At 46.6% G+C, this 22,657-nt stretch overlaps 1 protein-coding gene across 2 annotated transcripts in view; it reads left to right on the top strand.

Annotated features, from left to right (window-relative positions):
- Positions 1–3,580: 3,580 nt before the first annotated feature.
- The window catches only part of plekhh1 (pleckstrin homology domain containing, family H (with MyTH4 domain) member 1), a 144,523-nt gene continuing 125,446 nt past the window's right edge, over positions 3,581–22,657 (top strand). For both annotated transcript variants that reach the window (XM_069917177.1, XM_069917178.1), the window contains exons 1-2: positions 3,581–3,741; positions 19,687–19,860. In XM_069917177.1, coding sequence (XP_069773278.1) covers positions 19,735–19,860 — 126 coding nt within the window. In that variant the 5' untranslated portion in view covers positions 3,581–3,741; positions 19,687–19,734. The remainder of the gene's footprint in view (positions 3,742–19,686; positions 19,861–22,657) is intronic.

The raw sequence follows: 22,657 nt of genomic DNA, 5'->3' as shown, positions 1-22,657 counted from the left end.
TGCTCTGTGACCTGAAACCTGTTTCTCTCTCCACTGATGCTGCCTGACCCTACAGAATGTATGCAACATTTGCATAGACTTCTCTGCATCCTCCAAGTACAGGAGTATTGAATGAGTTAGGGAAAGGGCAGCGGAAGTCTGAAGGTCCTTGAATTTACAAAGGATAGAGTTTAAGGCAGCAAGCAGAAATTAAATAACTCAAACTCTGGGCCCATCAAATTCAGCCTGGTTTTATTTTAACCTGGCATCCACTGGGACCTCTTTGGATTCTCCAAAGAGCAATAATCAGCCATTTCCTTGAGATATTGGGTAGTATGGGGGTGGTTGGTTTCAGTGCCTGATAACCACCAGGGATGCCAACAGTCTCCGGCAGACATGGTTTTGCCAGCATTCAGCCACTGTCCCTTGCCTTGATGCCATTGGTCACCCAGTACTGTATTGCAATCAATTGATTACAGTGGCAAAAACACAAGGGATCCCATGCAGGGAGATAACAGGACCAAGAACTAGCATTCACTCAATGGGATGAGTGGTCTCCTTTGTGTTATTAGATTGAATGGTGGAGCAGCTACAGGGACGGAAAGGCATCCTGCTGCTCTATTCATGGACCAGCCATGCACCATGTCATGTAGCAACTGCCTCACTATTATGTTTCCTGCACTTTGCCTCCATGAGGGAAGAGACTGGTGGACTTGAGCCCAGTCACTCCCTTTAAGTGTTCACCACACACATCCCTGTTCTCTTTTAGTCTTACTGTGGGGAGCCTTTGAGCCACACAGCTCTTTGATCCTGTAATTAAGGCCCTAGAGCAATCTTGGAGGAAATTACTCTCAAATCACCTGCTTTTAATGACAGAATACACATTCCCAGGAACAAGGAAAATGTCATTCAACTTCAAACCTCAGCTTGGTGGGGGGGGGGGGGGGGGGGGTGGGGGGGAGGGGGGGAGGGGGGGAAAGAACAGCACATGGGGATTATAAGGGTTAATGCCACCATGGTCAGTCAAACAGGAAAAAACTCAGTTAAATAGCAAGAGTATCCTCGTTTTCGATGCATCAACTGTTCTTAGTAATTGGTTAGCAGGTCCAGTTCAATAAATGCAACATGCTGGAAGTGTTGGGACAATTCCCAGGAGCTTCTAGTTTCACACAATGGGTGAACAGGTCATGAAATTTGGTGTTTTGCAGCAGGTATCATAGTGCAGACATTCGTATTATGAACCATCTTACAACATTATTATAAAAATACAAATAATGGAGCACGAAAAGTAAGACCATGTCTTTGGTTCATTGATTAATCAGGAATCTGATGGCAGCGGGGAAGAAGCTGCCCCTGTGCCACTGAGTGCTCGATTTTAGGCTCCTGTACCTTTTTTCTGATGGTAGCAGAGTGAAGAGGCCTGGGTGATGGGGGTCTTTGGGGATAGAGGTTGCTTTTTAAGACACCGCCTCATATAGATGCCCTCGATGGAGTGAAGTCTGGTGCCTGTGATGTTGCAGGCTGAGCTAACAACTCCTTGAGGTTTATTCTTGTTTCGAGAATTGGCACCTCCATACCAGGCAGTGATGCAACCAGCCAGTATGCTCTCCACAGTACACCTGTAGAGGTTTACAAGAATCTTTGGTGTTATACCAAATCTCCTCAGACACCTCACAAAGTATAGCCACTGGTGAGCCTTCTTCATGATTGCATCAACATGGAGGCTCCAGGACAGATTTAAAGTTCTTGACCCACTCCACTACTGATCCCTTGATGAGGACTAGGTTGTGTTCCCCTGACTTCCTCCTAAAGTCCATAATCATCTGCTTGGTTTTGCTGATGTTGAGCGCAAGGTTAATGTTGTTACACCATTCAACGAGCTGATCTATCTCCTGTACACTTCCTCATTGCTGTTTGTGATTCTGCCGACAACTGTCAGAAAACTTATAGATGGCATTGGAATTGTGCCTGGCCACACAGTCATGAGCGTATAATGAGGCATTGGGCTAAGCACACATTGGACTAAACACACATTCTTGGGGTGGGCCTGTGTTGATAATCAGTGAGGAGGAGACGTTATTTCCAATTTGTACTGACTGTGGTCTTCCCCTGTTCCACTCATTCGTACAATGATGTGACTGACCTGATTTTTGACTACTTATATTTTTCTGCCTCTTCCCCATTGTCTTAATTCTCCAGGAGTCAAACATCAGTCAGGTAGGGAGTGAGTGAGAGGTGTGGCAACTTCGGGTGGGTGGGGATGTGAGGCTGAGTCCCAGATGTGCAAAGGCAGGTCAGAGGGCAAGTGGGGGGGGGTCAGCTCTTGGGCAGGTGAGGTGTCAGGTGGGAGGTGGGGGGGTCACAGGGGAGTTGAAGGGGATCAGGTCAGGGGGAAAAGTTGGATTACATAACATGTGAAAGATAAATTGAGTAACTGGGAGTTCAGGAGTTGGGCGATGGGAAGGTGAGTTCAGGAGTCGGGTGGGGGGAGGGTGAGTTCAGGAATTGGGCAGTGGTGGGAAGGTGAGTTCAGGAGTCGGGTGGGGGGAGGGTGAGTTCAGGAGTCAGGCTGTGGTGGGAGGATGAGTTCAGGAGTGGGGCAGTGGTGGGAGAATGAGTTCAGGAGTGGGGTGGTGGTGGAAGGGTGAGTTCAGGAGTTGGGTGATGGTGGCAGGGTGAGTTTAAGTGACGGGCGGGGGAAGGTGAGTTCAGGAGTGGGGCGGTGGTGGGAGGGTGAGTTCAGGAGTGGGATGATGGGGGAAGGTGAGTTCAGTGACGGGCGGTGGGAGAGTGAGTTTGGATTTAGGTGGGCTGATTGACAGCTGACACGTTGAGGGACAGTGCCAGCCACGGGAAGAGCAGGATTGAATGAAAGGTAGAAAGCGGTAGGGTTGGGTGGGACCTAGAAGGCCAATAGAAGGCAGGAGGAGGGTTTGGAAGTGTGACCACTAGGGGATCTGTTTCAGTGTTGGGCTGGGCTAGAGGCCAGTTTGAGTGGCTGATGGGCAGTTGGGGGGTGGGAGGGGTGGTAGGGATGGGGGGGTAGGTGAGGGATTGTTGGTGGTTACTCGGAAGTATGGATATTGGATTTGGTGCCAGATGAGAGGGCAAGTTCAATGGTATGTAGGGGAGGTCAGATCATTTAGTCATTCAGAATAGTCTATGCCAAGCAGTGTGGCATTCTGGACTAATCCTAGTTGCTTGCTGAAGTGACAAATAAGGGTTTGTGTTGGTCATTGGGTGAGGGGGAGGCAACAGGTGAAGATCTAAGGCTGGCAGATGATCTAATTGGGGCAGAGTGGAAATTGTGTTGAGGGCAGGTGCAAATTGTGTGTTGGGATCAGGTGGATTGTCTTGTGGCAGGTGGGGTTTGGGTTGGGGCAGGTGAGGTTGGGCTGGGAAAGGTGAAGGTTGGGACAGGAGGGGGGTTAGGATGGGTGGCCGGATTGAGTTGGGTCCCATGTCCTTCATACGAGCAACTGCGAGGACACAGAGCAGTGATAATGTGTGCCTGCTATCCTGGCTGATGTAATTTCCGCCGCTCGTTCTTTGGGACTGGCTGGTCACCTGATCTCAGGCACGTCAAGCCTGTGGGAGGGGAGGCAGGAGATGTGCACAGGCTGGCCGGGAGCTCCGGAGTAAGTGTTGCAGTGCCAGCGGCAGAGGGGGGGAAGGTCCATCCCGTCCTGGCCAGGTCCCGTGGATGCTGCACCTCAATGAGTGTCAGCCCCGGCCGCAGCAGCGAAGGGAGCCAGCCGACAGGTAGGCGCACTGAGCCAACCAGCCCCCTCCTCGCCCCGTGCTACCTGCAGGAGACCTCCCTTCTCTCTCCAGCTGGGACTGGCGGGCCTTTCAAAGCCCACTGAGCAGCGCAGTCACTGGTCGTGCAGGAATCGGTGCACAACAATCTCCTGTCCGCGGGGCTTGCCCTCTGATTCCACAAAGTTAGCCCTTCAGAGGAGTCGGCCACCTGCAAGTTTGGGGAGAGAAAGAATCCGCTCAACAAATGATTGCTGGCTCTTTGGTTGTCTTTATTTGTTATAATGAGAATTCAGTGTGGGAACTGAGGGGGGCTGGAGCCTGGAGGGGTGGGGGCTGGAGCCTGAAGGCTGAAGAGGGGTGAAGGGGGCTGGAGTGTGGAGGGTGAAGGAGGGGTGAGAGGTGGAGGGCTGGAGGAGGGGGGCTGGAGGGTGAAGGGGAGTGCATGGGGGCTGGAGGGTGAGTAAATGTGTGTGTGTGTGTGTTTTACAGAGGCTGCCTGCAGAAGACTTGGTGCACAGTTTCACCATAGTTAATGTGGGGAAGCCTGTCTCTCCCTGCCCCGCTCACAGTGCCTTTCTGCCCACACCCGGCTTACTTTTTAGTGGGGCACAGACCCCACCCCTGAATGCAGACCTGGTTCTCACCACCTCCCCCCAGCACCGAAACAGTGGTTTCCAGGCATCCCCCCATGTGACCCCAGAACTTCGATCATTTCTCCATCAACACCCGCCCCCCCCCCCCACACCCACCTCTGTGGCCCCTCACGCTCCCCGTCTCAAGCCTATTCTCGTAGCTGTTCTGCCAACAACTCCCCTGCCGTGCACCTTGTCAAACACAGCTTTCTCCATGTTGCACCCCTACCCTTTGAGATCTGTGTCTCTGACTTTCATGTAACTGATTTACATTTACTTTTCACTGTTACCTCTGACCCCTGGCCTGCCTTTCTTTGGAGCAAGTTTATCTTATCTCAGCTATTTAACATTGTGTATGGTACACACTGGTGTCACATCAAGCCCCCTCCACCATCTCCTGTTAACTCTTTCCTCTCCCTGGTTGTTTCCATATATTTTTACTGTGGGGATTTTATTTGCCAAGTGCATTGCACTATTTTTTTAAAAACCGAACCAGAGGGCACACAGCAGATTGCTCTACAGCAGTAACCACAAGGGAGGTCATCGATGTTTCTCTTCGTAAACAAGACGGGATGCTACTCGACCTGCTGAGTTCCTCCAACATTTTTTTTGCTCCAAGTTCCAGCATCTGCAGCCTCTCATGTCTCCAAATTCCACTCTGAGCTGCTCAAACATATTTGCAATAAGGCTAGAGTTTGACACTGAAACACGATAGGCTGCAGATTCTGTGATTGCAGTAAACACACCGAAATGCTGGAGGAACTCAGCCGGTCTTTTCAGCATCTAAAGGAGACAAAGATATATTGCCGACATTTCGGGCCTGAGCCCTTCAAGCAAAAATCAGAAAAAGCAGAAGTAGGATATATCAGAATGTCTCAGAATTCAAACAAGGGGGGAGGAATCCAGACCAACAAAAGGTGTTAATTTGGATGTGATAAGGGACTACCTGAGAATTTATCATGTCTGTGTGGCAGGAGACAGGGAATGGAGAGAAGACAGGGGAAGAAGCGGGTGGATTTCACAAAGTCAATACCATCAGGTTGGAGGGGTACCCAGTCGAAAGAGGAAGTCCTTTTCCTCCACTTTACAGGTGGTCTCAGTCTTGCAGTACATGAGTCCATGTTGGCAAGGGAATGGGATGGAGAATTGAAATGGGTGGCCACTGGGAGATCCCCGCTATTGCGGCGGATAGAGCCAAGATGCTCAACAAAGCAATCTCCCAGTCTGCACCCAGTCTTTCTGATGTAGGGAAGACCACAGCTGGAGGTCCAGATGCAGTAGATTCACGAGTGTAATGTTGCTTCACTTGGAAAAGTTTTGAATTGTTCTGAATTCACCTCCTTTTCCAGTTAATACCACTCTCTGCAACTTCATTGCAAAGAAGAATCTTAAGCTTGTGCAGTTACTGTGGTGGCCTGCAGCCAAAAATTTGCAGCTGGTAGTGGTGAAGTGTGTTGTGATAAGGCAGATGAGCCACTGTTACTCTGTGGGAAGCAATGCTGTGAAGTCAAAGCCAATAAATTGGCGATCATAGACAGTCCAAAACATAAGCCCAAGCTTCAGGGCAATTTTGATGCTCCCAAACATCCCCTACTGTAATCTTTATGGGGATGTTGGGAAAAGGGACAAGGGGACTGTGTCTGAATGAAATATCTTGATGTGGAAGGTCTGTGATTGTAGTGAAAACACAAAATTATCGGAGGAACTCAGTAGGTCTCGCAGTGACTGTTGGAGGTAAAGATATAAAGATAATGTTTCAAGTCTGAGCCCTTCTTCAAGGTGTGAGCAAAAAGCAGGCAGGTGCCTGAATAAAAAAGCTGGGGAGAAGGGAAGAGAGGGTAGAGGGAGGGAGGAATACAGTCCAACAGATAAAAAGTGAGAATTGAACATGGATAGGATGACAGGAGAGGAAGGGTGCGAATTGATCAGGTGAGGTGTCTCTGTGATCACAGAGCTGGTGGCATGAGACAGAGCAGGATGAAAGGGGAGAGACAGAGTCAGGGTGGGGGGGGTGCTAACGCAAACTGGAGAAGTTGATGTTAGTGTCATCGAGAGTCCCCAGATACAATATGAAGTGTTGTTTCTCAAATTTGTAGGTGGTCTCACTCTGGTAATGCACGAATTCATGGACAAACATGTCGTATGGGAATGGGGCAGGGATTTTAATAAATTGCCACTTGGAGATCCCTGCTATTGAGACAGACTAAGTTAAGGAGCAGAATGAAGCAATATCCCAGTTTGCATCCAGTCTCTCTGAAGTCGAGAAAACCACCATGTCAGCACCAGATGCGGTAGATGACCCCCACAGATTCACAAGTGAAGTGTTGAAAGGGGAGGCGTGGCCACAAGTGGATCACTTTCTATGGACACAGGGGTAGGTACCAAGTGGGGATTGGTGGGAAGTGGACGAGAGAGTCTCAGAGGGACCAGTACCTGTGGAAGACAGAGAGGAGATATTGGTGTCCAGTGGTGGGATTATGTAGGCTGAAGGAGGGGTGGAAGGGGGCTGGAAGGTGGAAGAGGAGTGAGGGGGCCTGGAGGGTGATGTATGTTGGATGTGAGGTTAGTGGAGTGGTAGGTGAGGACAAGGGGAATCCTGTTATTGTTGCGTGTGGGTGCGGAAGGGACCAGGGCAGATGTGCGGGTAATGGAGAATATGCGGCTAGGGGCCGAGTTCGTGGTAGAGGGGAAGCCAAATTTTTTGAGGAAAGAGTCATCTTGGGTAATATCATGCGGAGACCTTGCTCTGGGAGAGGATATGATGGAGAAGGAGGAATCGCGAGAAAGGAATGGAATCCTTACAGGGGACAGACAGGGTGTGATGAGGTAGCTGTGGGAGTTGGCATAAAATGTATGTCGAGAAAGGGAAGAGTGTTGCTGGAGAAGGACCAAGTGGATCTGAGGTCGGAATTCAAAGTTGGCAGCAAAGTTGATAAAGTCAATGAGCTCATCATGGATCCATGAAGCAGCACCAAAGTCGTCATCGATGAAGTGGAGGAAGAGCTGAGGAGCCTTGCCTGTTAGACTTGTAGCATGGATTGCTCTATATGGAGGGGATTGCTTTGTTGAAAGCCTCCTTCCCCCCCTCCCCAGCCCCAAACAATGGCTTTGTGAGCATCTATTGTGGCATGGTAATCTTCAGCTCACTGCTATCTCAACCCAACGTGCATCATTGATCCAGTCATCCTCCAGATACTTTGTGGCTTTAACAGTAGCACAGCTGAACCCCATTCACAGGCTACCTGAAGTCAGCTATTGGTAATGGGAGGGCTGTTGGGATGTTAATCTGAGATGCCATCTTCCCTCAACAGAGGAAACATGACAATATTTGAAGAAGAGAAGGGGAGTTCCTCCAGGTACCCTGGTTTGTATTTATCCTTTAAACAACGTTACTGAAGTATATGTTATTTGCTGCGGCTTTCCAGGTACATAAAGCACACAACAACACATGAGAGAGAGAGAGAGAGAGAGAAATAATAATAGGCAGTGAGGTGGGGGGAAGAATAAGTAAGTAATAAAAACATTAAAGTTTAAAAAATATGTGCTGAGTCAGTAGTGTTTTCTTATCATTCGACTCACTCCTGTTTGTAGCAGTTCAGTTTGTGGAGTATTTTCACAATAGTCTAAAAGTACTTCATTAGCTGGAGAATGGAGAGCACTTTGAGACGTCTTTATTCTTAAAAGATGTACCTCAAATGGGAGTCAATTCTTCTTAATGTTCTGTTTGAGTGTCTGTTCATCGCTGACTTCTCTCTGCCAATATTTCATCTTAATCGATCTTGTGTACGCAAGGTGTTAAAACTTTCCTGATGTAGGGAAGATACATGGAGGTGGTTCATCTATTACCTGGGCCAGCTTCACTGCCCGGGAGTTTAGGGAAAGACAAGTATCATTGGATATAAGAGTACCAGGTCAGTGAATATCTTTTTAATTCCTATCCACTGACCACGAGTTGATGGAGTGGATTTGTAATAAGGAGGAACATGAAAAGAAAAACAGAAAATGCTGGAAACACTCACAGTTCAGGCAGAATCTATGGAAAGGGAACTGATGTTTTAACTGTTTCTTTCTCCACATACACTGCCTGACCTCCGTGTCCCCAGAACCTTTTTTATTTTGGGTTTCTATCTGCTGCTGACTTGGTTTTCAAGGAAAATGTGATGCTCCTGTGGCTGAAAGGTATTTGCCATCTTCCATTGAACTAGTGAGCACTTAGGTGGACAGAGTACATGTTCAGTTGTTAAAGTTAGCGTGATGCCTTTGCTAAGGATCGGCGGGACCTCAGCCGAAATAGTATCAATATTCAGCACGTTCATCTGCCCACTCCAGTAGCGTGAGAGTATCCGTACTCCTTTGATGGATGTGTCTGTTCTTCATACTCAATTGCAGCACTTTACTGGGGAATAAATGGATCACCGTGCACTGCTACCTTACATGTGGTTCATTCTACTCCGGTCAGAAGCAGCAGAGTTGAATTATATCTTCACGAGCTACCTGCCATCTGTTCCTTATAAAAACCTGTGACAGAGAGAAGTGCCTCAAAGTTAATGCCACGTTTGCTTTGTTTAATGCTTGAGTGTGTAAATTCTCTTCTGGATTGTAAACTTTGTTTTCATTGGTAACACCTGATGAGTTCAGCCATCAGGTTCCCTGCTCTTGGCTGCTTCAGATAGGTCGATGATAAATGGGTCCAACCCTACTTCTTTCTGTATTTCAAATGTTGCTATTTGACTGGGGGCATCTTCCTCCTCCTCCAACGGAGGCCTTGGGGTCTTTTTACCTCCCGTTGAGGGCCACAGTTTGACATATTTGCATATGGATTTCTACAGTACCTTCAAGTTAACAAGAGCGTGGGTCAGCCAGTTCTCTTTCCATCTCTTTGGTATAGTCCACTGGGTCAGAAGCAAAGGCTGGTGTTTCACGGAACAGCCACAGGAGGTTGTGAAGTTGTTTGTTAAAGATTCCAGCATTTGCAGCTCTTGTGCTTTTCTCGTCGGGTTGGGTAGGTTCTCTTATGGGGGAAAGATTGGTCAGATGATGCTTGTGGCCACCAATGTTCAGAAGAGCGAGGAGGACCTGAGTGAAATGTGGAAGATTCTGACATGGTGGAGAGGATGTTTCCGTCTGGTGGGAGAACCTAGAATTAGGAGGTTGCAGTTGTAAAACATAGCCACCCATTTAGGAGGATCTTCTTTCTCCTAAGGGCTTTTACAGGTATATTAAGAGTAAAACATAGTAAGGGACAAAATTAGTCCCCTTGAAGATCAGAGTGGTCAGCTATGTACAGAGCCAAAAGATTTTATTTTACATCAGTCTTTACTCAGAAACTGGCAAAGAGTCAAGGGAAGTGAGACCAACAAGCAGTGAGGTCATGGAACCAATGAAGATTAAAGAGGAGGAGGTGCTTGCTGTCTTAAAGCAAATAATGTGGATAAATCCCCAGGGCCTGAAAAGATATTTCCTCAGACCTTGAGGGAGGCTAGTATAGAAATTTCAGGGAAAAGAGATTGGATGTACAAGTATTTGGATAGCCAAGAACTGATTAGGGATAGTCAACATGGCTTTGTGCACGGTAGGCCGTGTTTAACTAATCTTATAGAGCTTTTCAAAGAGGTTACTAGGAAAGTTGATGAAGGAGAGTCTGTGGATGTTGTCTACATTGACTTTTGTAAGCCCTTTAACGAGGTCCCACATGGGAAGTTAGTCAGAAAGGTTCATATGCTAGGGAATCATGGAGTGGTAGTCAACTGGATTCGACATTGGCTATACAGAAGAAGCCAGAGAGTGGTAGTGGATGGTTGCTTCTCCGACTGGTGTGCTTCAGCGATTGATGGTGGGGCCATTGTTGTTGGTCATCTATGCCAATGATCTGGATATAACGTGGTAAATTGGATCAGCAAATTTGCAGATGATGCAAAGATTGGAGGTTTTATGGACAGCGAAGAAGGCTTTCAAAGCTTACAGAGGGATCTGGACCAGCAAGAAAAATGGACTGAAAAATGGCAGATGGAATTTAATGCAGACAAGTGTGAGGTGTAAAATTTTGAAAGGACAAACCAAGACAGGAAAAACACAGTAGGGCATTGAGGAGTGCAGTAGAACAGAGGGGATCTACTGATATATAATTCCCTGAAAGTGGCATCACAGGTAAAGAAAGCTTTTGGCATATTGGCCTTCATAAATCAAAATATTGAATTAAGGAGTTGGGATGTGATGGTAAAGTTGTATAAGACATTGGTGAGGCCAAATTTGGAGTATTGGGTGCAGTTTTGGTGACCTAACTATAGGAAAGATATCAATAAGATTGAAAGAGTGCAAAGAGGTTTACTAGGATGTTACCTGGACTTCAGAAAATGAGTTACAGGGAAAGGTTTAAAAAGATTGACTTTTTTCCCCTGTAGAAGAATGAGGGGAGGTTTGATAGAGGTATTTAAAATTATGAGGGGTCTAGACAGAGTACATGTAGGTAGTCTTTTTCCACTGAGGGTAGGTGAGATACAAACCAGAGGTCATGGGTTAAGGGTGAAAGGGAAAAAGTTTAGGGGGAACTTCTTCACACATACAGAGGTGGGAGTGTGGAACGAGCTGCCAGCTGAAGTGGTGAATGTGGGCTCAAATTTAACATTTAAGAAGAATCTGGACAGTTACATGGATGGGAGGGTTGCATGTAGGTGGGACTGGGCAGAAAAATAGTTCAGCACAGGCTAAAGAGCCTGTTTCTGTGCTGTAATGTTCTATGGCTCTATAGGTTCTGTGCCTTTAGAACTCTCAAAGGTGTGGAAGAAGTCTTTCAGGGTTGTTAAGGTAGAGGTTCATGGTAAGCAAGGTGTGGAAGATGACTGGAGGACGATAGGGGTGTTGTATTGAGGTTGTCAGCACTGCCCAGCAGATCAGCTGTGATCATATTGACTGTTGGAGGAGTCTTGAGCTGCTGTGGCCTCCTTTCCTACATTAGCAAGAACTTGGCGGCTGGTCCTTGCACGGGAAGATATGCAGTGGTGTCATAAGAAAGTCATTGGGGTGAAAGTGAGGGCATGCTTGCTCATACAGTGAAGCTGTGGATAGCAATAAACCCAGAAATATGGATGCTGGAAGAGGCAGTTCACCTCTTCCCTTCCTGGGTGCGGTTAGTGGATGGACCACATAAATGAATGGTTGCAGAATATTCACACAGTTAAAAGGACTTTGGAAAAAAAATTCTGCCGTGAATAGTCACACAGCAAGCCATAATTTCTGTTTGCCATTCCTCTGGCCCACCAAACACTAATCTTCTGAGTGTGGTTTTTCTTTTCATTCAAAATACCGTGCTTTCTAAAAATATAAATTTGATGTAATCTCATGTGTCCTCACCAATCTATATTTTGGACTGTGTGAAAGAATTGAATGGTTAATTATCAGCCAGTGCTATCTCCTTCCTGGTTTGCTGCTGTTCAGAATACTGGAGTGTGATTGCCCATTCACTTGGTTTGATGATACCTATATCATTGCTGCTGTTTTTGACCATGTCCAATCAAAAGCACAATAGCTGCTCTGTGTGGGCAGCCCTGTCCAAGGCCAGTAGCTAAAGCTTATGTATCACTGCAGTCAGGCAAACCTGAACCGTTGAAATAATGGCCATCAGTCTTCCTCAGTGAATATGGTAGTGGAGGGGGGGAGGGGGCAGAGTGGAGGTAGGAACACCAGTACCTGCTTGGAATTGGCTGATTTCCCCTCTTTTCTGAAAAATAGTGTTGTAGGCATGTCCATTTCCACCTGAGGAGAGGACTTGGTTTAATGTCTCACCCTCACCACAGTCTGTCACTCCCAAGCGCACCTCTCCCTCCCTGCAGTAAAACTCATGATGCACAATCTAGCTAGACAGAAATTCCAAAAGTTTGTCTCCTGGCTAACTGGCTTTTGCTTCCTGTGTTCCCCCGAATCTCACTGAGGGCTCTGTTCTCATCCTCCCTCACCTCACCAGGTTCAGTAGAAAATCTATTATAATGCTTGTAATATATTTTTTTAAAAAGCCATTGAAAGGAATTTTATTAATGGGAATAACATTCGAGTGTTGTGAAGTCCTGAGTGTATCGGATTATTGGAGTTTCATTGTACAGCACTGGGACATCAGCCTGGATTATGTTTCCTGGAACGAATGCGAGCCCCTACCTTGGACTCCAATGAGCATGGTGTCTTTTGATGGGGCAGTGCTGGACGGGAGATGCTGGTTTGCACTCATTGGACCTTATCTGCTCAAGAGGTAGCAAATCCACAGCGACAGCAAGGTTTAACAGTCCTCTAAAATGGAATATCTTGGGTTCAGATCTCTGTCCGCAGAGATGAGGACATAATCTGAGTTGACAAATCAGCGTCCTTTATTTGCTTTATCAAAAGCAAAGGTTTGTGAATGAGAATAGACCCCACATTGGGTTTTGGAGCTTGGCAGAATCAGTGAATATTATTTGCATGCAGGTTTTTTTTGTCTGAATGCTTTGGCTACTGTTGATTAGCAAGGGTGCATGGTGTGCAGAAACTCGCTGTCTGCTTAATTTCAGGTTTCCCTTTCTGTTACTGTACAAGGTGTATTTTATTGGTATGAACCAGTCAGTATGTTAACTTCCTAGTCATTTCCCCCTTGCCTTTGTTAAGGGAGGTATACAAGACTAAGAAGGGCATAGATAGGGTAGAGAAGCAGCACCTTTTCCCCAGGGCGACAACAGCACATACCAGAGGGCATCTTTTTAAGGGGAGATGTAAGAGGAAGGTTTTTTTAACAAGAGTAGTGGGTGCCTGGACTGCATTGCCAAGGGTGGTGGAGGCTGGTACAATAAGGTCATTCATGGGCACATGGATGTAAGTAAAATAGAGGGTCATGGGTGTATGGTTGGGAAGAGTGAGATTGCTGTGGAGTAGGTTTACGCAGGTCGGCAGAACATTGTGAGTCAGAGCCTGTACTGTGGTAATGTTCCATGTTGTGTTTCAATATTTGTATCTTTGTCCCTTTTCTGTGTGTGGGTTTGCATCGTTTCATTGCTTGTGTCTGCATATGTGATACTCCTGTCTCTGAATCTCACTCTCTTCCAGTTTTCCATCCCTCTTTTATGTGTGTCCCTGCCTGGGTGGTTGCCTTCCAGCTCCAGTGACCCAGGTTCAATCCTGTCTTCCGACCTACTGTCTGAGCGGTGTTTGCATGTTCTCCCCGTGACTGCGTGGGTTTCCCCGGGTTCCTCCTGCTTTCTTCCCACATCCCAAAGATCTGCAGATTGGTAGATTAATTGGCTGCTGGGAATTGACTTTTAATGTGTTGAACCTGTGGGGAGTTGATGGGAATGTAGGAATATCATTGCAAGGAAATTGATCTGAGAATGGAGTTGCTCAAAGAGTTGGCACAGACTCGATGGACCTAATAGCCTCCTAGGTAATGAAATACTTTCATCGAATTGATCAGTACCTCCTGTTTTATGCTAATTTTGCACTTCTCCCTTCAAAGACTTTGTATAGAAATGGTTCATGTTAACATTGTGACATCTCCCCAAGGTACATTAATAGTGATGAATGGTTTCTGGAGCTGATGTAATGGCAATGCTGTTGCTAGTGTAAACCTGGGAGGGTTCGACTGCCTGGTCTTAATGTCAGTGGCTCTGAACAGGCCTTAAGCAGCCTGTTAGCAGAGCTGATGGATTTTGAAACTAAAATCCTGCAACCGCAGAAGTCTGGATCCAGGTGGTGGTGCCTGTGCTCGGCCGGGGTAGCAGCGGACCAGCGCAGGGCACCAGAAACGGGAAGAACATCCCCAGTTGAGATGGAGAAGCAGATTCTACCCTGCAGGACGCTGACCACGGCGACGGACCAGCAAAGGGCTCAGCAGCTGAGGGGCCCCACACAGTCTGTGGGTGACTTGTGATCAGGGGACCCATGTGAGCTGCTAGAGACAGGCTCATGGGAACCAAGTATCGGAGCTGGGATTCGAGAGAGTGCTGAGTGCAAGAAGGGAGTCTCAAAGAGCCTCAGGAGCTGAAATTTCCTGATCATCTTGGAGGTTTGGATCTGGAGCTCAGATTGCCAATGGATCGAATAGGAGTCTATGCATTGCAGAGGCTGTGGGAGCACCATGGACACTCATTGTCTGAAAGGATTCTTTTGCTTCTCTTTCTCGTACTGTAAGGAGCTAATAGCGACTCTGTCTTTGAAGGAACCCACTTTTGACTTTTCGTCTGCTTTACGGGAGGCAGAAGACAATTTTGTGTAATATTTCATGTTCTAGTACACTACAATAAAGGACTTTTAAATCTTGAATATCTCCCTGTGCAAGCATGTTTCAGGAGAGGGGGAAGAGGGTTGGTCAGAGAGGTGGGTTCATTGTGGGACTGAGGACTTCTGGGTCAAATGGGGCACCCAGACCAGCTTCAGTCAGTGGCAGGGAGAAAGGGGCAGTGTTGTAGAATTTTACAGCATGGCAACAGGCCCTTTAACCTATCTTCACCATGCCAACCAAAGTTGTCTACCTAAACTTGTCCCGTTTGTAGTCATGGAGATCAAATATTGTGCTGGACCTGCAAATCTGGCGATTTATTTTGTCTTCCGAGCATTTGAGTGGAGAAATCCTGCCTACTTGGTGAAGGCAGAAAGTGAGAGGGAATACTGGGTTCCAGGGATCCCTGGTTGTTTTCAGCATCGATGGGAACCTGACATCTCTAATTGTGGAGGTCCCAGGGGATAGTGTGCAAATAAGTCAGCCTGTGTTCATTCTCTCTCTCTCTCTTACTCTCTCTCTCTCTCTCTCTCTCTTCCCCCCCCCCCTCTCTGCCTTCTGCTCTCTTGTTTCCCCCCACCCCACCCCCACCAACTCTTCTTGGAGAGACCACACTGTGTACTCTGTGCAGTTTGAATTGTCCACCTTTAGGAAGGACATCAGTAAATTGGAAAGAGTGTAGAGGAGATGCACTCTAAGGGTGCTGGGATTGGAGGGCTCGAGTTCGGTGGAGAACATGTAACATTACAGCACAGTGCAAGCTCTTTAACTCACAATATTCTGCTGACCTATGTGAACCTACTCCTCACCAACATAGATGGCTAAAGGGTGATCTTTATGGAGGTTTATGAAATCATGAGAGACATGATTTGCCTTTGAACACTTAGCTCTTTGACAAGGGTTGATTTTTCTAGAAGTGGATTGTAGATGTTAAAGGGTAGGTTTAAAAGAGAGACTTGAGGGGAAACATTTTCATTCAGAGGGTGATCTGAATGTGGAATGAGCTGCCTTAGCGAACTATATAAACAGATATAGTTGGGCCATTCAGAAGATAGTGGGAGCAATATATGCATAGAAGGACATGGATCAAATGCAGGCAAATGGGACTAACCCAGAATGGTAACTTGGTTAGCATGGATGAGATGGGCCGAAGAGCCTGTTCTGTGATGTATAACCATTCCCTGGTGTCACCGTCTTGAACCTGCCTTGTTACATCAACTTTCCCCAGTTCACTGACCGGCAAAGGCATTTGAGAGAAGGGAATTCTCTTCCTCATTAGAAAACATGTTGGTGTTAATAAACAGCAGGCAGGCAGCTGACCTTGTGCTGTTATCAGTGGAGGTGGAAGGGTTGGGGGGGGCAGGGGGGTGCGGGAGGAAGCTCTGTTATTTAAGGAGCTCAAATATCTCTGCAAACAAAAGATTGTATAGATCAAATGCACAAAGTGGCAGATTCCTTCATTGCAGGCAGTGTAAACACTACAAAGGGCTGGGAGATTAATTGGCCAATTTAAATTACCCCTATTGTGCCATGAGTGGTAGAACCTGAATGGGTGAAAGAAAGGAATGTGGGGAGAAATTTTTAAAAATTAGATTTTAATGGTCAGCATTGACTTGATGGGCTGAAGGGTCTTTTTCAAAGACTCCAGTTGAGAAAAGAACGTTCAATGCAGCGAGGAAGAAATGTGATTTATACGTAGAGCTGATGCAAGAAGGGAAGGCTAGGAAACAAGGTTTATTAGAGGCCACTGATTTAAGCTTGGTGAAATGCTGCTGCCTTACAACTCCAGGGTCCCTGGATTCAATCCTGACCCCTGGTATTGTCTGCGTGGGGTTTGCATGTTCTTCCTCCCACTTCTGGTATCTCTGGGGTGCACTGACTTCCTCCCACATCCTATAGTTTTGCAAAAAATAGTTGGTGGGCCAATTGGCTACTGTGAATTGCCCCTGGTGCAAAGATGTGTTGGAAAATCTGGGGGGGGGGAGGGGGGGAAATTGATGAGAATATGGGGATATTAAAAAAGATAGGTATAAATGGGTGGTTGGCCAGCATGGTTTCAGTGGGCCTGTTTCCATGCCACTTGACTCAACAACTCTTGGTTTGTGTTATTTACTTGATGCCACAATGGCAACCACTCCCTTTTCCACAACATCACCGTGATAGTTTCATGTGCTTGGTCCAGACTTCAGTGCAGTTAGTAGGCCCCACCACAATGACGCTCTTCCTCCATGGAGTCTTTACAGTGAAACCATCAATCCTCTCATCAGAAGTGAAATTTATTCGGCCTCCAATGCCCTTGTGCAGTGTATCTCTTCGTAGCCACTACAATATTTGCACACGGTCACTACATTATCCAGTTTGTTCACCCTGTGCCAAAGTGTTTCTGTCAAATCAGTTTAGAGCCTTTCATTTTAGAATGGCAAGTACTTAAGAATCGGTTAACTTACCTGGATAGCATGCAAAACAAATTTTTCAATGTATCTTTGCACATCTTACAATAAACAATCCAAAAGATACAATTTGGAAGAGTTTTCCTTGTGTACTTGTCTATATTTAATATTCAGATGGAATACAAACTAATAGAATTACAGAAGGCTCTTTCAGGTGGCCAAAATGCCCCGATGTAAAGCTGCATATTCTACCCCTATGTGGCTGTCAGGAGGCCACCTGAAAGAGCAGGATGCGCCTCTGAGGTGCACTTTCCAACCCTCCTCCGGGAGGGATAATCGCCAGAGTACTGAAGTCCCCCTAGGCAGTTGAATGCAACTGCCTAAAAGCGGCTGCTAAGGGGGTGGGTTGATGACAATCAGCTGGCGAGCGCCTGACAGCCCCCCTCCCCGCTCCCCCTGCCCCCCGGCGCGGGATGTCAGGGCTGGGGCGGCCGGCGCGGGACGTCGGGGCTGGGGCGGCCGGCGCGGGACGTCGGGGCTGGGGCGGCCGGCGCGGGACGTCGGGGCTGGGGCGGCCGGCGCGGGACGTCGGGGCTGGGGCGGCCGGCGCGGGACGTCGGGGCTGGGGCGGCCGGCGCGGGACGTCGGGGCTGGGGCGGCCGGCGCGGGACGTCGGGGCTGGGGCGGCCGGCGCGGGACGTCGGGGCTGGGGCGGCCGGCGCGGGACGTCGGGGCAGGGGCTGCCGCCGGCGCGGGACGACAGAGCAGGGGCCAGAGTACGCTCCGAGGCGCCTCTCCTGCAGCTGTCCCTTTCAGGTAGACGCTGCAGTGCTTTCAGCGCTGCCACTGAACGACCATTCCACAGGTCTGCATCCGCTTCTGCAGGTGCATTCTTGGCAGTGAATGCATCTGAAAGCGGCTAGGTTGAGAAGGGCAGGCTTTATAGCCACTGAGTCAGTGCAGATCATTAACCATCCATTTGTGCTAATCTTACATTAATCTCACTTTAAAAAAAATTCTCCCCACTTTCCCAACATCTTTCCCATATTCAACTGCACAAGGGAGGAGCTAACAATGGCCAATTCACCCACCAATCACTCACGCCTTTGTTGTTATGGGAGGAATGTTTAGTCCCCAGAGGAAGTTCACCCAGACACAGGGAGAGTGTGCAACCTCCAGTGCCAAGGTTAGAACTGCACCCACAACTCTGGCACTGTGAGACAGCAGCTCTATCTACTACAACCTACTTTGGAGAGGGGTTTGCAGCGATGCAGAGGTGGTATAAGGAGGAATCCCGTTGACCTCCAGAAATCGGTGGTGGTCTTTGGACAAAGAACACCGCAGGGTGCAAGGTGACCAGATGTGAGAGAGGGGTGGTTCCTACTTTGTATGTTGAAGGAATCGACAAGAGGAAAGGGAGTGTATTGCAGGCACCTTGCAAGTTTTCAATCCAGGATTTTGTCCTCTCTATCACTGGAAATAATTAATCTAGGAGACAACAGGACACGTTGTCCTCAGAGATAGTTCATCTCAGTTTCCCAGGCTTCAGTTGCTATTCCCTGCCAACCACTGACTCCATCATTGTCTTCACTGGCGGTGTTTGGTTATTAAACCTTGTCTTAATGTTCCTGTCATGCAGAAAGACACTCAGCCCATTGTGCTCTGATTATTCCAATTAACGCAGTTTGTCAGCCTCTAGTGTGGGACAATAGTTGGAGAAGTTAGGGCCTTGTGACCTCCAGGCTTGTCTCAGTCATTCACCGTGTTTAATATCTTTTGGCCTGTTTCTTGCCAATTTCCCAAGAGAGTAATTTGCACAGTGGCTCACAGAGCAAATTGCAACTTGTCATTTTGATTTTGGATGGAAACGGACATGACTCCTATGTATGAGTCCAACTGGCTGGGGAAGAGTGGGTTCACACCCCAGGCCACGAAGGGGGGGACGGACTACTGCTCGATCTGAGATCTTTGATTGAAATGTTAAATTACGGATCCACCAGCTACCATGGAGAGTGTGAAACATCCTTTTGGACCATTTCACAGATCCGAGTCCTCTCCTGTGTCTTGCCCTGTATCTTCCCCTCAGTCAACAGAAGAAGAAATAAACTTTCTTCAACATGATGGTGTTGCTGATTGTACGATGTTTCTGTGTATCCCCCCCCCCCCGACTTCTTTCCTCCAACTCTCCAGCCTTTTCCCTCTTCCCATCACCTCAGCTTTTTTCTCTTCTACTTTCCCAATGACTTCTTACCTCTATTCACCTATGACCTCTTACCCATTGGCCTGTGCACCTTCCCCTTCCTCCCTTCTCTCCCCACATTGCATCCTTATGCTCATACCTTGATGAAAGGCTTGGACCCAAAATGTTGGTTGTCCTTCCTGTGGATGCTGGATTTACTTTACCACCAAAGTTTCTCCAGCATTTGGATGCATTTCTTTATCTTTCCCCCTCAAAGCAGTGCCAAGTGTTCTTCATTGCTGTCAGAGCACTTCAGGCCAATATTTTGTAGTGGTGATAATTGATGAGGAAATGTTTGTTCTTGTGTTCTTCAGTAAAGGTGAGCTGCTAGAGATTTTGCTGTCTCAGTTTGTTGGTTGAGACGATGGGTTGTCCTCTTTGAGCTTCTGTCATTCAGAAGGACGTCTGCTCCACTTTGCCCTGCCCGTTCTCACAACCATTCTGTGTTTGCAGGGTCGGAAGACTACGACTCCTTCCCGTCGCCAGTGAACACCAGTTACCATGGCAATGGTGGCAGAGAATGGTAGTGGCGGCTCCAATTGGCAGAGGCGGTGTGTGGCACTGGAGTCTCAGCTCTACAGGTTCCGACTGCAGGCGAGCAAGATCCGAGAGCTTCTAGCTGAGAAAGTGAGTGGCTAAGATTGGAGCTAAGAGCAAGCTGCTTCTTCCCTCTACCCATTCAATACATTTACGGCTGATTTGATTATAACCACATCTCCACATTTCTATCTATCCCTGGTGACCTTTGACTTCCTTGCCTTATCAGTTTCTGTCTAAAATAGTCAAAGAATCTTAATCCTCTGCCCTTGAGGTCAGGAAAGCGCATGTGCCTCTGCTTTCTTGGAAGCCTGAGGAAATTCGGCACCGTGTCACCCCAACAACTGCTGCGGGTGCCCTGTGGGCAGGATGCATCACTGGGTGGGATGGGAACTGTTCCACCCGACACTGCAAGGAACTGCAGGGAGCTGTGAACGCAGCTCAGACAATCACACAAACCAGCTATCTCCCAGTGCCTCAAAAATAGCCAACTTACAAAAAAAAAACTCATCGCACTCTCTTCTCCCTCCTCCCATCTGTAAGAAGATTCTAGAGTACGAGCACGCACTCCACCAGTTTTTTTCCTGCTAATATCTGTCTCCTGAAGCTATCTCACACAAATAAAATAATGTTATCTTTCCTCTGCACTAACCGATTTCTCAGTAACTGGTCTGAATTGTGGATTGGTTGGCGAGCCACTGGTCACTACTAAACAAATTTTCTCACTGTACCTTCGTTCAACTTTTTTAAAAAAATTTTTTATTTTTCACACCATAAATCACATTAGCCATGATATACACTATTTCTTTTTCACACATATACAGTGACTTTTTCTCCCCCCCCCCCTTTCCTCCCAAACCACCCCCCCACCCCCCCCCTCTCATCCATTTTAGGTATACAATCTAGGTTGCATTAAGCCAGTCAGACAATGTTGTCATTCAACAAAATTACACCAGAAATTCTACTGAGTCCATTCTTTTCTTTCCTTCTCCTTCCATCAACTTAGGTAATGTTTGTCCCCGGTAGGTTTTCGCTATTGTATTTAATGTAAGGCTCCTATACTTGTTCGAATATTTCAATATTATTTTTTAACCTATATGTTATTTTTTCTAATGGAATACATTTATTCATTTAAATTTAGTAGTTTCTTCCTTTTAATTTGGTTATGTATTCCATTAATATTTAAAGACATATAGTTCAGCGTAGCCCTTTTATATTTTGTTTATCTTCTCTTTCCGTTTTTCCATCATTACCTTTCCTCCTTTTCCATTTCTGTTTTCTTATTTTCAACTCTTTATAAGACAACATTCCTACAACATCCAACATTTTCCTTATTCTCCTATTTCTATCTTATTTATCCCCAATCTCCCCTTCACCTCCTGAGTTGTCCTTTATCCCTTGTCGGACAACCACATCTCCCCTCTCCATTTGGATTTGCGAATCCACTCGCAAGCGTCAACTGATTTTGCAGTGACCGCTATTTCCCCCGTCCCCGCCTCCCCCAGAAAAGATTTCACTTTTCATATGTCACAAAGGTCACTCTTTTAATTCCCTCCTTATTCTCTCTATTCCATTACCTTCCCTTATTAATTCTTGTCTATACTATCTATATTTTCCTCTAAGTACAGATACATTCATGTATGCTCATTGTCTCTATTCACTCTTATACCTCTTTACCCGCATACATATCAATCGTGATCATTTTTACTCTCATTACCCGTCTTCATCCCTCAGTCTATTTTTGTCTTTACCCACATACATATCAATCGTGATCATTTTAACTCTCATTACCCGTCTTCCTCCCTCAGTCTATTTTTGTAATTGTTCTGCAAATTTTCGTGCTTCTTCTGGATCCGAGAATAGTCTGTTTTGTTGTCCTGGAATAAATATTTTCAATACCGCTGGATGCTTTAGTATAAATTTATACCCTTTCTTCCATAAAATCGCCTTTGCTGTATTGAACACTTTTCTCTTCTTTAGGAGTTCAAAACTTATATCTGGATAAATGAAGATTTTTTGCCCTTTATACTCCAGTGGTTTGTTGCCCTCTCTTACTTTTTCCATTGTCTTCTCCAGTACCTTTTCTCTTGTAGTATATCTTAGGAATTTTACTACAATAGATCTTGGTTTTTGTTGTGGTTGTGGTTTAGAGGCCAATACTCTATGTGCCCTTTCTATTTCCATTTCTTGCTGTAGTTCTGGACATCCTAGGGTCTTAGGGATCCACTCTTTTATAAACTCCCTCATATTCTTGCCTTCTTCATCTTCCTTAAGGCCCACTATCTTTATGTTATTTCTTCTGTTATGGTTTTCCATTGTATCTATTTTTTGAGCTAGTAGTTCTTGTGTCTCTTTAGTTTTTTTATTAGATTCCTCCAATTTCTTTTTTAAGTCTTCTACCTCCATTTCTGCTGCTACTGCCCGCTCTTCCATCTTGTCCATTTTCTTTCCCATTTCTGTTAAGGTCATCTCCATTTTATTTATTTTCTCTTCTGTGTTGTTTATTCTTTTTCTTAAATCCTTAAATTCCTGTGTTTGCCATTCTTTAAATGACTCCATGTATCCTTTAATAAGAGCAAGTATATCCTTTACCTTGCCTTTCTTTTCTTCTTCTATTTCTCTGTACTCTTCCTCTTCCTCTTCTTCTTCCTCTGGGTTGACCATCTGTTGTTTCTTTGGTGCCCTTTCCTCCTCTTCTTTCTTGTTTCTATTGTCTTCTGTGGTCTCTTCTTGCTGCAGGTGTTCTGCAGCTGTCGTTGCCAGCTGTGGAGATCGACTCCCCAGCTGGTCCCCCCTCCCGTCGGTGTGTTTTTTTTCATTCGCATCGCGCATGCGCACTTTTACTCGGCTCTGCGAGCCATTTTTGTAGTCCATTATTTACTGACCT

The sequence above is a fragment of the Narcine bancroftii genome, chromosome 2, assembly GCF_036971445.1.
Source record: "Narcine bancroftii isolate sNarBan1 chromosome 2, sNarBan1.hap1, whole genome shotgun sequence".
NCBI lineage: Eukaryota > Metazoa > Chordata > Chondrichthyes > Torpediniformes > Narcinidae > Narcine > Narcine bancroftii.
This window is presented reverse-complemented; position numbering and strand designations above follow the sequence as displayed.